This window comes from Mustela erminea, chromosome 1 (assembly GCF_009829155.1).
Source record: "Mustela erminea isolate mMusErm1 chromosome 1, mMusErm1.Pri, whole genome shotgun sequence".
Lineage (NCBI taxonomy): Eukaryota > Metazoa > Chordata > Mammalia > Carnivora > Mustelidae > Mustela > Mustela erminea.
In genome coordinates, this window is record NC_045614.1 from 151,822,518 (window position 1) to 151,837,330 (window position 14,813).

Genomic DNA, 14,813 nt, shown 5'->3' on the forward strand with positions numbered 1-14,813 from the left:
CTGTCCGACAAATAAATAAAAATTGTTAAAAAAAAAAAAAAAAAGACTTTAAACCAATCTTGTGTTCAACCCCATCTGGCATCCCAGTCTTTGGAGGTGCCTCTAATTTTCAAGGCTTTACCATAGAATCTCTGCCTGCCAGAGTTTGAACAAAGGCGTGTCACCTGAGCAGGGAGTGAAGTATCAGTTTTCTCCTCTGTTTAGCCATGTGCCATCAACCCACTCACTGTTCATATTAAAAACATTTGTTAAAACCTGGTCTGAGCCTGTTTGCTCTCTTAGCATCGTCTCTCTGCATAAACCTTTTTAATGTTTTTATTTTAATGGAACCTTGAGAGGAATTGGAGGTCAGATATGTAGGTTTAAGCCATCATGTTAAACTGAAGCCATGGCTTCTTTTTATTTTATGTTTTAAATTAACATACAGTAAAATTGCCTTTTTGGTGAATAAGTTCTGTGACTTTTAGCCAATGTAGGAGTAATCCCCAAAACTCGTATTAGCCCTTTTTAATGCTAGCCCTTTGTAGTCATACTCCTCCCATACCTAACAGTGATCAATTTTCCATGTTCATAGTTTTGTCTTTTTGAGAATGTCCTGTAAGTGGAACAATATAATCAGTAGCCTTTGGAGACTGACTTTTTTCAGGATAATGTCTTTGAGATTTGTCCATATTATGTATATCAATAGTTTATTCCTTTTTATTTCTATGTAGTAATCCATTAGATGAATATGCCTCATTCATTCACCAATTGAAGTACAGTTAGGTTGTATCCATGGTTCTGGTGATTGTGATTGGAGCTGCTATAAACATTTGTGTACAGATTTTAATGCGAACCTAACTTTGCTCTTCTCTAGAATAAATACCTAGGAGTGGTATTGTTGGGTCACATAGTAAATGCATGTTTAACTTAACAAAGAATTACCACATGTTTCTAAAGTGGCTGTACTATTTTGCATTCTCACCAGCAATGTATAAGAGTTCTTCACTGACACTTGAAATTGTTAGTGTTTTTTATTTTATGCATTCTGGTAGATGTAGCAGTATCTCATTGTGGTTTTGATTTGCATTTCACCAATGTTTAATGATGCTGAATATTTCTCTATGCATATATGCTATCCATATATATCTTCTTTGGCGAAGTGCCTGTTCAAGTCTTTTGCTCGTTTTTTAATTGGGTTGTTTGTTTTCTTACTGTTGAATTTTGAGATTTTTTCATATACTCTGAATGTAAGTGCTGTGTTGGATGTGTGATTTACAGATATTTTAAGCCAGTCTGTGTTTTGTCTTTTCATTTTCTTAACCATGTCTTTTGCAGGGCAAATGTTTTTAATTTTGATGTTCAATTTGTCAATTTCTCAGTTTTATGAATGGTAATTTTGGTGTCATGTCTAAGAGTACTTCCATGTCTTTTGCAGGGCAAATGTTTTTAATTTTGACGTTCAATTTATCAGTTTCTCTTTTATGAATGGTAATTTTGGTGTCATGTCTAAGAGCACTTCATCTAACACCACATCACAAATATTTTTTTCCTGTGTTTTCTTCTAAACATTTTATAGTTTTATGTCTTAAATTTAGATCTGTGATCAATTTTGAGTGAAGTTTTGTGTAAGATGTGAGTTTGAGGTTAATTTTTTGCATATAAATGTCTATTTCCAATTGTTGAAAAAGCTATCTTTTTTCCCATTGAATTGTCTTGTATATACTTGTCAAAATGAATTAGCTATATTTGTGTCAGTCTGTTTCTGAAGTTTGTTCCATTGATATCTAGTTGTTCATTTTTTTTTTAATTTTTTTTTTTTTTTTTAGGGAGAGAGAGAGCACATAAGTGGGGCGAGGGACAGGGACAAGCATACTCTGCACTAAGCACTGAGCCCAACATAGGGCTGGATCTCAGGACACTTACCCAACTGAGCCACTCAGGCACCCCCTATTTCTCCATTTTTATGCTAGTAGCACACTGTTTTGACTAATATAACATTATAATAAGTCTTAAAATAGTATGATTTCTCCAGTTTAATTGTCAACATTTTTCTGGTTATTTTGTTCTTTTGCTTTCTCCTATAAATTTTAGAATCATCGTGTCTGTATCTACTAAAAAATCCTACTGGGATTTTGATACGCAATTGTAGATGGCATTTCTTTAGCACTTTAGAAATGTTGAACCACTTCCTCCTGGCCTCCATGGCTCTGATGTGAAGTCTGCAGTCATACAGAATCATTGTTCTATGTATATCATGTGTGACTGCTTTCAAGATTTTCCTTAGTTTTTGGTTTTCAGTATTTTAATTATGCTGGATCTGGACGTGTAATGCTTTGGACTTATCCTTTTAGGAGTCTTGTAAGTTTCTTGAATATATAGATTTTAAGTCTTCCACTGAACTTGAAAAATTTTTAGCACTACTATTACTTCCCTAATTTTTTTTTTTTTTTTTGCATTGAACTCTTTCTTTTCCCTTCTTTGGGGACTCTGATGACATAAATACTAGACCTTTTGCTCCTGTCTCATAGATCCCTGAGGCTTTATTCATTCTTTTTTTCCAATACTTTTTCTTTCTGTTATTTAAGTTAGATAATATCCATTAATTTATCTTTGGTTAAGACTTTCTTCTGTTGTCTTTATTCTCTTGTTAAGCCCATCCAGTATTTTTTTTTTTAAGATTTTATTTATTTATTTGACAGAGAGAGATCACAGGTAGGCAGAGAGGCAGGCAGAGAGAGAGAGGAGGAAGCAGGCTCCCTGCTGAGCAGAGAGCCTGATGCGGGACTTGATCCCAGGACCCTGAGATCATGACCTGAGCCGAAGGCAGCGGCTTAACCCACTGAGCCACCCAGGCCCCCCTGTTTTTTAATTTTAATTCTATTTTTCTTTTTTAATTGATTTTCCAGCTTTATTGAGGTATGATTGAAAATAAAAGTTGTATATAGGTAAGGTATACAACTTGATGTTTTGGTGCACATATACATTGTGAAATGATTACCATAATCAAGCTAATTAACATACCCATTACCTCACGCTATTTGTGTATGTGTGTGTTGAGAACACTTGAGAACTGCTCTCCTAGCAAATTTCAAGTATACAGTACATTATTATTAACTATAGTCACCATAATGGATGTTAGGTCTCTAGAACTCATTCATCTTATAACTGAAAGTTTGTACCCCTTGACCAGCCTCTCTGCACTTCTTCAATTCTCCTAATTATTATATTTTTGAGTTCTAAAAATTTTATTTTGTTTTTCTTTTTGTCTTATATTTCTTGCTAAGACTTTCTGTTTTGCCATTGGTTTTAAAAGAATTTGCCCTCTCTTCTTGGAACATTTTTATAATCACTGCTTGTGAAGTCTTGATCAGATACCTGTCTTCTTGACATTGGCCTCTATTATCTTTTCCCATGTGAGGTGAGATTTTTCTAGTCCTTCATATACCTTGCAATTTCAGATTATATCATGGACATTTTGAATATAGTGTTATAAGACTCCAGGTCTTATGTAAATCCTATGATGAATGTTGATATTTTTCTTTAACCAGGCAGTTAATGCAGTTGGGTTCAGCCTACAAATTCTGCCAGTTTTTCTGTGAACTTTGGTTTCAGTGTTTGTCATTTCCAGAATCTTGACAGTACTATTTGTACATGCCCTGTGAATGTGCCACCTAGTAGCCCATCTGGTACCCGGGTAAGGGTTTGTCCCTTAGTTCTTAACATCTTTGCTATGCTGTTTAGATTACAGTTCACACATGTACAGCTTCAAGGTGAGTCTCAGAATTCATACCCAGCTTTCCAGAGCAGCTTTCCCAAGCTCCTCCCTCTCTGAGATGGTGTGGTACTTTTTGGTTCCCTGAGCTTCCCCTTTTGTCGCCTCTTACCAGAATGCTGGAGCTTTCATTACCCTACTATTCTGGCATTTCCTATGCCCACAGCTGGGGCTACACATCAGGACTACAGAGAGAGAGAGAGAAAAAAACATGGCAGTCTTGGGCCTTATCTCCTCTGGTTGGAGAGGGAGTTTTACCTCCTTCAGTATTTTAGGTATTGCAATTACTACTGCAACCACTAGCCTGGGTACAAAAGTATGGAGGGAAGCAGGGGGATAAGAGGAAATATGGGGGATTTCTCCCATTCTCTCTGAGTGTTAGCCAAAACATGAGAGCTTCTCCTGGAGTTCCCACTGCCTCCTGTTATCCACTTCTGGTTTTGCGGACTGTCTTGATTATACCAGGGAATATCAGGGAAGAAATTGGAAACTCACCACCAGTTAGTTGTACTCGAATTCTTATCCTCCTCCATCTTCCTGCAACCTTAGATTTTTTAGAGTGTGCATTCAACCCACATTTTATCCCTGCATTCAGTGGTAGAGGCAGGGTGGAGTGTGTTTCCTCCATCATAGTCTGAATCAGAACTTAGTACTTTATTTGTTAATTTTTGTTTTTAAAATATTATTTTCTTATAAAAATAGTGCATCTTCATTATAGAAAACTTAGAAAGTAAAGATAAAATAAAGAAAGCTAAAATTTTCTGTAAACTCATGAACTAGAGAAAGCTTTATATCATAATTTCTATTTTAACAATAAAATTAATCAGATAATAAATGAAATAAAATTGTTAATTATTTTAACCATTTAAAAAATTTTAAGACCCAGATGTTATTGACTTACCTAATGTTGTTTTTACGAAATTTTCTTTTTCCAAATAGATAGAAAGTCTTTATCCTCAAGCTGGCTGGGTTGAAATTGATCCCGATGTTCTCTGGCTTCAGTTTGTGACTGTAATAAAAGAATCTGTTAAAGGTAATTAGACTTGCAAAAATAAAAATAATAAAGTATATTTTGTTTGTAGTAAAAGTTTTCCTCACTCTGTCAAATTTTGTGGGTTTCCTAAGTTATAATTACACAAATAGTATTTTACTGGGGTAAAATTTCTCAGTATTTTTCAGCAGACATCTGTGATTTATAATTAACCACTTTGTCAAGGAAAGGTAACAGCAACTCTCTGTCCTCTGGTTTAAATCTTTTTTCAATACAGTATAAAGGCTTACTTTCTTTCTTCATTCTTCATGTGTCTAGTGCTCGTTCGACTTCCTATTATGTACAAAATACTAGAGGGTTATAAACAAAATTATAACCCACAGTTCCTGCTCTCGGGAATTTATAGCTGTGTTACCTGTATTTTTTTTTTTTTTAATGTTTTATTTACTCATCCGAGAGAGAGAGAGAGGGAGGGAGCACAAGCAGGGCAAGGGGTAGAGGCAGAGGGAGAAGCAGGCTCCTTGCTGAGCAAGGAGCCTAATGCCAGACTTGATCCCTGGACCCTGGGATCGTGACCTGAGTGGAAGGAAAAAGCTTAACTGACTGAACCACCCAGGCACCTGAAATCTTAACTCTTTAAGGACATTTTCACCGTGTAACTTTCTTTAAGAATATGGCAAGAGATGACTTGTAAATGTGAATTCTAAAAGATCTTTCATTTCATTTTTGTGTCTCAGTTGCTTCTCCTTCTTGCCTTTTTGGTTTGAAATACTTCAAAACTTATTTTAAAAAGCTGCAAGAAAGGGCACCTGGGTGGCTCAGTGGGTTAAGCCCCTGCCTTCGGCTCAGGTCATGATCGCAGGGTCCTGGGATCTTCGAGTTCTGCTTCGGGCTCTCTGCTCAGCGGGGAGCCTGCTTCCCCCCTCTCTCTCTGTCTGACTCTCTGCCTACTTGTGATCTCTCTCTGTCAAATAAATAAATAAAATATTTTAAAAAGCTGCAAGAATAGTACATGGAACACCTGTATGCCTTTCCCCAGATTCACACATGTTTAGCAGTGCTTATCATTCTTTACAGACTCTTTTTTTTGACCCATTTAAGGGTTCATTTGACATAATTATTGTGATCCCTAAATATTTCAGCATTACCTCCAAAGGAAGGGAGAATTCTCCTATATAAGCACACTGCACATATCACAGACAAAATTTAACATTAATACCGTAGTATTTTCTAATACTTAATCTTCAGTATTCCTCTCTTATCTCAGTCATTAGTAGGGTTTTTTTTTTTTTTCCAATCTAGAATCCATCCAAAGGTGAGGCATTGCATTTGGCAGTTAGTCTGTCTAGTCTCTTTTAATAGATGGTCCTGCATTTTGCAGTTGTCTTATTTCCCCATGATTAGATTCAGGTTAAATATTTTTCAGGGGAGTACTATACAGGGGTAAAGTATCTTCCTCAGTGCTCAAATTCAAGTTGTACCTAATTTTCCTAGTGGGATAAATTGCTTTTCTAAAAGAATATCACAAAAAATACTTGAGGGCACCTGGGTGGCTCAGTGGGTTAAGCCGCTGCCTTTGGCTCAGGTCATGATCTCAGGGTCCTGGGATCGAGTCCCGCATCGGGCTCTCTGCTCAGCAGGGAGCCTGCTTCCTCCTCTCTCTCTCTCTGCCTACTTGTGATCTCTCTCTGTCAAATAAATAAATAAAATCTTTAAAAATAAAAAAATACTTGAGTTGCAATATTTTAAGAAGTATGAACCAGAAAGACCATGGTTTTTTTTTTCTTTTTTCTTTTAAAAATTTTGTTTATTTATTTGACAGAGAGAGAGAGAATGAGAGAAAGAATCTCTCTTCTTGGGCAAGGAGCCTGATGCAGGACTGGATCCCAGGACCCTGGGATCATGACCTGAGCGGAAGGCAGACACTTAACTGACTGAGCCACTCAGGTGCCCCAGAAAGACCACATTCTATTTGCATCTTAGCATCTGTTAAGATCTAAGCTTCAGTAATTATACTGTTTTCCCCGGGAATTTTTCTTGTCATCAACCATCAACTTATACTATGTTGTGGTAACCATAAAAATAAGTTGTTATACCAGCGAAGGGCGATTTATTCAGGAGTAGCAATTTGGGATGAGCAAGCTATGGCAAAAACCATAGGCTAGTTCAGCAAACAAAGGAAAGGAATGTTATTTTGTGGAAAAGGAGAAAAAGGTTGGGAAGGATTGTTTTGAACTGTAGTCCATTGGAGAAAAGTGAGAGTTTGGCGTAAGGATGGTTTTTCATTGGCTGGGGTAAATTTATTTTAGCAGATGCAATGTACATCTTTTCCCATTAATGACCTATAATTGCCAATTCCTTCCTGCTGAGGATTCTACTCTTGGGGTCTGTGATTGATAGGTCTTCCTGTAATTGACCCAGTGGTTTGGCCTGCAATGCATTTTAGAGAGGTTTCCCTTTATTAATTTTTATAGGTTGATCATTGCTTGAATTAAGATCAGTCTTTTAGTATTATCAAGAAGAAATACAGTTTAACTTACTTTGAGTGGTGTTTGCTTTTTTTCTAACATTTAAAACAGAAAGCTCCTTTTGTTATTATTAGAATATGACCTTTTCCCCTTTAAGTAAAAAATTACTGTAAAACCATCTTAGTAGTGCTTCCTTTATTAGCGCCAGTTATGTTACTAAATGCTAAACCCATATGTTTCCCTTAAAGATTATACTGAATGATTTATTTCCCAGACTGTAATATTATAAAGAAAAGCTTCACTAGCTTTTAAACATGTGTTCTACCTATCTTTATTTTTAGCTGCTGGGATAGAGATGAATCAAGTTGTTGGTCTTGGCATTTCAACACAGAGAGGAACTTTTATTACGTGGAACAAGTAAGTGCATTGTGTGATAAGCATTCTCTTGCTGGGTTTGGACCACAGTGAATACATTGCTCCATTGCTGTGAAACCTTTTTGGAGAGTTTAAATTGGTGAATTAATAGAAGTTTAACTTGGTTAAGAGGGATGAAAGTGGGCCTACTTTCTGGCATTTTAAAATACGCTCCCTGCATGTTATCTGAGGTCGACTTACATAAAATGATAACAATAAAAAATACTGTTACTGTCATAAAATTCTCCATTCCTTTCTTTTGATATAAGGTAGTTTTTCAAATAAGCATGGATTGAAATCTTAAAAATTAGCTTATACCAGAAAAGATTCAAGAGAGACTAACAAATTTCATAAACACGATTCTTTTTTTTTTTTTTTTTAAAGATTTTATTTATTTATTTGACAGAGAGATCACAAGTCAGCGGAGAGTCAGGCAGAGAGAGAGAGAAGCAGGCTCCCGCTGAGCAAAGAGCCCGATGCGGGGCTTGATCCCAGGACACTGAGATCATGACCTGAGCCAAAGGCAGTGGCTTAATCCACTGAGCCACCCAGGCGCCCCCATAAACACGATTCTATAATTATGGTTTATATTTTCAGTCTATTACAAATTTAATATTTAAGTACCTACAACATATGGGGTATATGTAGATTAAACACAATTATAATATAATGGTTATCATATAGTGAATATCTATATTTCAGATTCTGTTATTCTAACAAACAAACTTGTTATTTAGGTATTATGACTATTTACAAGAAGAAACCAGGACTCAGTGAAATAATTATGTAAATGGTTCAAGGCCACTCAGTTAGTAAATAGAGCCAAGATTCCAAATTATCTTTTTGGATTCCAGACATGCTCTTTCCACTACACCCATATTTCCTTCAACATGAGTTTCTTTAAATTTTTTAAGGTTTTATTAATTTGAAAGAGAGAAAGAGCATAAGAGCTGGGTGGGTGTTAGAGGGAGAAACAGACTCCCCGCTGAGCAGGGAGCCTTGATGCGGGGCTTGACCTGAGCCGAAGGCAGACGCTTAACCAACTAAGCCTCCCAGGAGCTCCAACATGGGTTTCGTTAAAAACAATAACAACAATCACAAAACTCTATAAGATGTTTTTTTGTTACAAAGCACTAGACTCCAAAGGCATCTTGAGCATAGGGCAGTGGGGAGGAAAAGTAATAGATATAGGAAGTAGGGATAAGTGTTAGAAACATAATCAGGGTGAATTCACAAGGTCTTGGCTTTTATTTCAGTATTGGATAAGAGGAAGAAGTTTAACTTTACCAATATGTCTGGCCTTGATGTTTGAGGGGATATGATAGAAATTACAGAGAACATTAGAGGAGGAATGAGTTAGATGGTGATGAAGGTGGGTGGAAGGGAATATGATGAAGTGTTTGGTTTGGGATGTGTGAATGTGGAGATACCCCAAAGGTGGTTAGAACGTTTGTCTGGTTTAACTAAGGCATGGCTCATTTCCTCTAGATAGGTGCTTTTTCTTTCAAGATACGATGTATCTCAAATGGTTGCCTGCATCTACAGCATGCCTTCCCCAAACTTCCCAACCTGTGTGCTGGGCAGAGCACGTCTTAAATAGGTGATACATTTGTCAGATGAAAGACTAAATGAATTAAGGTCATCTGGGTAGATCAGGATTTCTAAAGAGTGGCACTGTTCGCATTTTGGGCCAGATGATACTAGTTGTTGGGGCCATTGTAGGGTGTTAGGCAGCATCCCTGGCCTCTGCCCACCAGGTACCAGCAGCACACCACTCCCCCAGTTGTGACAACCAAAGACATCTCCAGACATTGTCCAAAGTCCCTTGGGGGAGAGAATCACTCCTAGTGGAGGATTGTTAACATAGACTGAGTCGAGAGAAATAGGTGTGTTCTCTGATAGGAATTACATGGATAGAAAAAAAGGAAGACTGAGGATTCGGACAATTAATATTCACCCCTCCGCCCAATACAAACGGGATCAGAAAGCAAAAAGCTGGCATGATAGGACAAACAGGGATCTGGGAAGTAGGTGGATGGAAGTAGGGGCAAGGGAGTGTACCTAGGGAAATAACTCACTGGAAGTGTTGTGTTTTGTTGGATTTGGAGATTAGATCATTGCCCACAAAGATTGTTTACATCAAAACCTAGATAGCAGGTCATTCATAACAGGAAGATCAAAGTATTAGGAAGAAAGTTTGTATGTGGCAGTAAGACCATGTTTTACTTTTGGGAGAAACAGAGGAGTCAGGTCAGGTTCCAAGACCATTCACTCCCCTTACTGGTGGTGGTGTCCTTGTGGAAGAGCAAGATTTCTTCCTAAGACAGCTAATTGTGAATTTTCTCCTTGACTGTCCTTTTTTGAGATGTTTGTATTCTTTCACGAGTTTTGGAAACTTTGCTTGTAGGAACTGAAGCGCTAGAGATTTCCCCAAAAAAACCCACACAAGGCTTTGTGCTTCTTTTACCTTGAAATAATGGAGTCTTAAAATAATGCTCCCCGAGCACAGAATGTCGGTAGATCTGCAAGCACCACAACAGAGAGCGGAGATACAGTGCAGAAGTGGGCATGGCTCCGAGCCAGCAGGAAGTACCTCGTGCTCATTTTCTGGAGAAAGATTGACAGACAGGCCCCTGGCACAGTCTGCTGTGCATTTCAGTCCCAGCCTGCACCTCCTCGCCCCAGCTCAGCGCTTCTTTCTCCTGCAGTCACGGCCGTGGTCCTGTTGTCCTGACCGTACAAACATTATTTTCCGGTTGTCGCTGTAAGGATATCTAAAACTTTGAACTTTGTTTTTGTTTTTCTCTTTCCCCCTCCTTTCGATGCCAGGAAACTTGGTTCTTGTTTTTTCTTCATATTCTTAAGGTTAAAAAAATTTTCTCAGTGTATTTAATCAGTGGTGTGTTTAGCCTGCCTCTTCAAGTAATGGCATATCTCCTCCATCTTGGTTGTTTTACGTTCCTTTTGTTCTAAAATATCTGAGCTGTTTTGGTTCTTCAATCTCTTGTGTCTCTCAGGGAGGCTTCTGCCTGCTAACCTCGGATCAGGGTGTGTGCCAATTAGTAACATAAACTATGAGTCATGCAAGCAAACTGAGATTCACTCAGTAACTGTTTGAGGACTCACAGGGAGAAAAGCACTGTGCTGGCTGCAGAGCTGAATACGAAAATGAGTAAGAGCACCAGCCCTCAAGGAATTTGCAGTCTCTTAATACAAGTATACAAATGAGCCTGTGTTCCCCGCACCAATACATCTTTTATTGTGGTACCTGATACTTGTGTTAATGGTTCTTACCAATTACTTATGACACAAATATATTAAGAGCCTCGGAATGGCGGAATGTGTTAGAGAGGCTTAAGACAACTCATTTACAATATTGCTATTGATGTTTTTCCTCCATTTCTCCTTTTCTTGTTGACAGGGAAAACAAGCCCAAATCACTGCTAAGTGAATATTGGAATATGCGCGGCTTCTTGTGATCAGTATTCTAGATTGTCTTCTACCATGTTATGAATTAATGAAGTCACTTTCCTCTTATGATCTTCTCCCTGTCCTTATTCTTCAGCTATGCTAGCATCTAATGCATCGTGCTTCATCCTGGCTGAGAAGCTTGGAACGTGTGATTTATTTAGTCAGGAGTGTTCAACCTCCTTGTTTGTTCCTTCTCATCCTTCAGAGCTCGCTTCTATTGTCATTTCTCATGGAAGTCTTTCCTGACCTCTGCACTGGGCAAGGTCTCCCTGTTAGTATATTCATTGCAGTCTGTATTTTTCCTTCAGAAGACTTATTCCTATCGTAAGTAAGCAATTGAGTAATTGAGTATTTCTTTGGTTTCCCTAGTAGAGAATATATTCATAGGGGCAAAGATGCCGTGTCTCTCTCTTCTTCATACCTATGTCCCCAGCTCCTGGCACAAATTGCTGTGTGAGCATTTGATGAACCAGTGATTAAAGATCAGATTTAAGTGTGTAAGTAGATGCTATTGTGTGTAGAATGGCACAGAGAATCGTGTATGTGTAGATTTCACTTCTGTCAAACCCAGTCTGATAGTCCTGATTGGTAGCAGCATTCATTTTTCAAATACTTCTTTGGTGTCTGGGCTAGGGGGTGAGAATCTGAAAGTGAATAGACTGTGTCTTCAGGAGGCTCACGATCCAGTGGGAGATACTGTGCAGGGTGCAGGCTGCTAGAAATCTGCCCAGCAGAATTGCTGTGTACCTGGTAATGAGGGAGCTGAAGGGGGGCACTGAATAGTATAGAAGAAGGTGGAATGAGGCAGGGTTTTACAGAGTCATTTGAACCAGGCCTTGTAGGATGAGCAGGAGTTTTCCAAGTGGGAAGAGCATATCACTGGCAAAAACAGTAGCTGGAAGAGCATGGTATGTTTGAAGAATGAGAAGTACTGTAGATTTCAAGGGATAAAATAGAGAAGGCGCCACCACCACGTGTTCTGACTCCTTCCTGACACTGACCTTCTCTCAGATTCCCCTCCTCATATTCTGTGCTCCAGCCACACTGGCCGGCTCTCTGTTTCTTGAACACTCCCCACTGGTTCCTACATTTGTTATGAGCAGCTTTGCACCTGTTGCTCCCTCCATCTGGAGCTCTCTTACCTGAGAACTTACCTCTTTCCCATCATTCAGACTTCACTGCAGAGATCATTTCTCCTAGGAGACCTTCCCTGACCATTTTATTTGCCTATCACTTTACTATTTTATTTTCTTCACATCACTTATTATCCAAAATTCTTTTTTTCCGATATTTTATTTACTTATTTGAGAGACAGATAGTGAGAAGAGAGCACGAACAAGGGGAGGAGAAGCGAGGTCCCTGCTGAGCAGGGGAACCTGGCATGGGGCTTGATCCCAGGACGCCAGGATTATGACCTGAGCCAAAGGCAGACGCTTAACCAACTGAGCCACCCAGGTGCCTCTAAAATTCTTATTTATTTATTTGCATATTTATTTTTATTACATATCTCTTATTGGAGTAAGAAGTCCCATGTTGGGATTTCTGTCTGCCCTATTCTCACTGGATCCTTCATACTTAGAACAGTGCCTGGCACATAGTAGGCACTCAAATCTTTGTGACTGAGATGTACCTAGAGAGGAAGACAAGGTCCCAGTCCAGGAAAGGCCATTTGTTGTGGTAAGGCTAAGGAGTTTGTCTCTTACAAGAAGTGGGAAACTATCAAAAGCCATTAAGCAGAAGAGGAATGTGACCAAATTTACATTTGAGAAAGAATATTCTTGAATCAGGGCAGTCTATATTTCTCCTTCAGTGGACTTATTCCTGTAGTAAGGGAGCAGTTGAGTAGATTTGAGGGGAATGAGACTAAGTCTGGGAGGTCTTTTTGAGGGCTATTGTTTATTCAGGTTTCTGTTCTCCTATCTGAAAACACTCCCCACTCCCACTTACTCTATTCCTTTACCATGCCAGTGTTTTGCAGCATGATCCTTACATGAAATGATAGGGGGAAAAAAGTTGGCAAAGGAAACAAAGAAAACCCCATATACTTAGAGAGATAGAAGGAGAAACATCACAATGATAACATGGAAGTTTAGGAAAGTGACAGTTTTAGGTAGGAAGAAGTGATTGTCAGGAGTCAATATTGCAGAAAGGTCAAGTCAAATTGAAAAGGAGCCTGTAAATCTGGAAATTAGGAAACCAACGTTACACAGTAAATGTAATTTTCATGAATGATTAGAAATCTCAGTTGCATTTGAATTGTGTTCAGTTGAGGTAATGGGAGGTGATGAGGAAATGTTGAAGGGGCTTAGTTAGGTGTGGGGGGCATCCTGGGTTAGGAGAGGTATTTTTCGTTCTGTTTCAAATGTGGGAGATTTAAGCATGTGTAGAAAGTTGATGGAATACTGACGAAATGAAGTGATGGAAAGAATCAGGAAGGCATGGGTATAGAGAGTTCAGGTGGAGCTGCCAGCCTGTGACATGAGAGAGAAAGCTTTTCCTCTGAACCAAAAGAGAAGTGGGAGAAATGGGGAGTTAGGAAAGTCATTCCTGTGTCTTTACTTCCTTTGAGAAGCAGGTGGTAGTGCTGGCCTAGGCCTTAAGAAATCTGTGAAAATTAAGATGTACCATTTGTGGGGCATGGGGAGGAAACTAATGAGGGACAAGAGAAAGACTTTTATTGTTTTAAGTGACTCTGAGGACATAGACAAGGTTGTGTTCCATAGACAATGGATTGGTATCAATTCACAAGGTTCTGGCATTGAAAGTAGACACAGAATAAAGCTGGTAGAATCCCAGGTTGGTGTTGAAAAGGTAAATGGTTAACTGGAAAGATAAGGTGTAGAGAGTGACATTGTGCAGAAAAAGGGAGAAGGAATTGGTGAGAGTTGGACAGATCAAGCATTGAGTTAGGAAGAGAGGTTGTCGTAAACTATTTTGGAACTCTAGAACCTGATTGGGCCTTGTAACAACCAGGGGATGATGGATCAAGGTAGAGGCTACTATTCTCAGGTAAGAGGGTGTGTGCAAACTGGCCGTCATCCTTTACTCCTCAGCCCTGCTTTGGGTGTGGGGAAAGCAGCTCACATTCCTGGAGTGAGTGCCAGGGCAGGCAGTGGGGACATTGTTCTACAAAAATTTGAGTGTGTATGCTTTGGTGGATTTCATTGTGCCCTACAGAACTGGCATGGATGCTCACCTAGGTTCCAGCCCTCTCAGCTGCAGTGGCTTTCACAGGCTGTGTCTGTTGGAAGATTTAAAGGACCAGTACCTTTGGGGGGTTCTTTTGGAGCCAGACATTAAGAAAATCTTTATCAGGTCACTAGCCAATGACAGAGGTAAGAGAAGTTGCAGAAACTTCAGTGATCATACTCAATAAGGAATGCACACTTTGCAAAAATAGTTTGGAAAAGTCAGAAGCTGGCAACTCCAACCCTCAACAAAGAAAAATCTGCAGTACCTGAGGAGTGGGAAATCAGATATCCAGAGTTATCACATTTATTTTCAAAGGCATAAGTTTTAAACATATCACTAACTGAAGAAATTAGTCACAGTTTAAGGAATATTCAATGAATTAATCTGTTAAAAACTAAAATTACACATTAAGATTTTTTTTTTAAAGATTTTATTTATTCATTTGACAGACAGAGATCACAAGTAGGCAGAGAGGCAGGCAGAGAAAGGGGGGGAAGCAGGCTTCCCACTGAGCAGAGAGCCC

The 14,813-nt window shown here is 38.8% G+C and overlaps 1 protein-coding gene across 4 annotated transcripts in view; it reads left to right on the forward strand.

The window, feature by feature from the left end:
* GK5 (glycerol kinase 5) overlaps positions 1–14,813 on the forward strand; it is a 77,492-nt gene that overhangs the window by 4,185 nt on the left and 58,494 nt on the right. For all 4 annotated transcript variants that reach the window (XR_004286750.1, XM_032346943.1, XM_032346958.1 and 1 more), the window contains exons 2-3: positions 4,694–4,787; positions 7,555–7,630. Coding sequence is in view for 3 of the 4 variants with exons in the window: in XM_032346943.1 (XP_032202834.1) it covers positions 4,694–4,787; positions 7,555–7,630 (170 nt within the window). In the remaining variant the exon portion in view is untranslated. The remainder of the gene's footprint in view (positions 1–4,693; positions 4,788–7,554; positions 7,631–14,813) is intronic.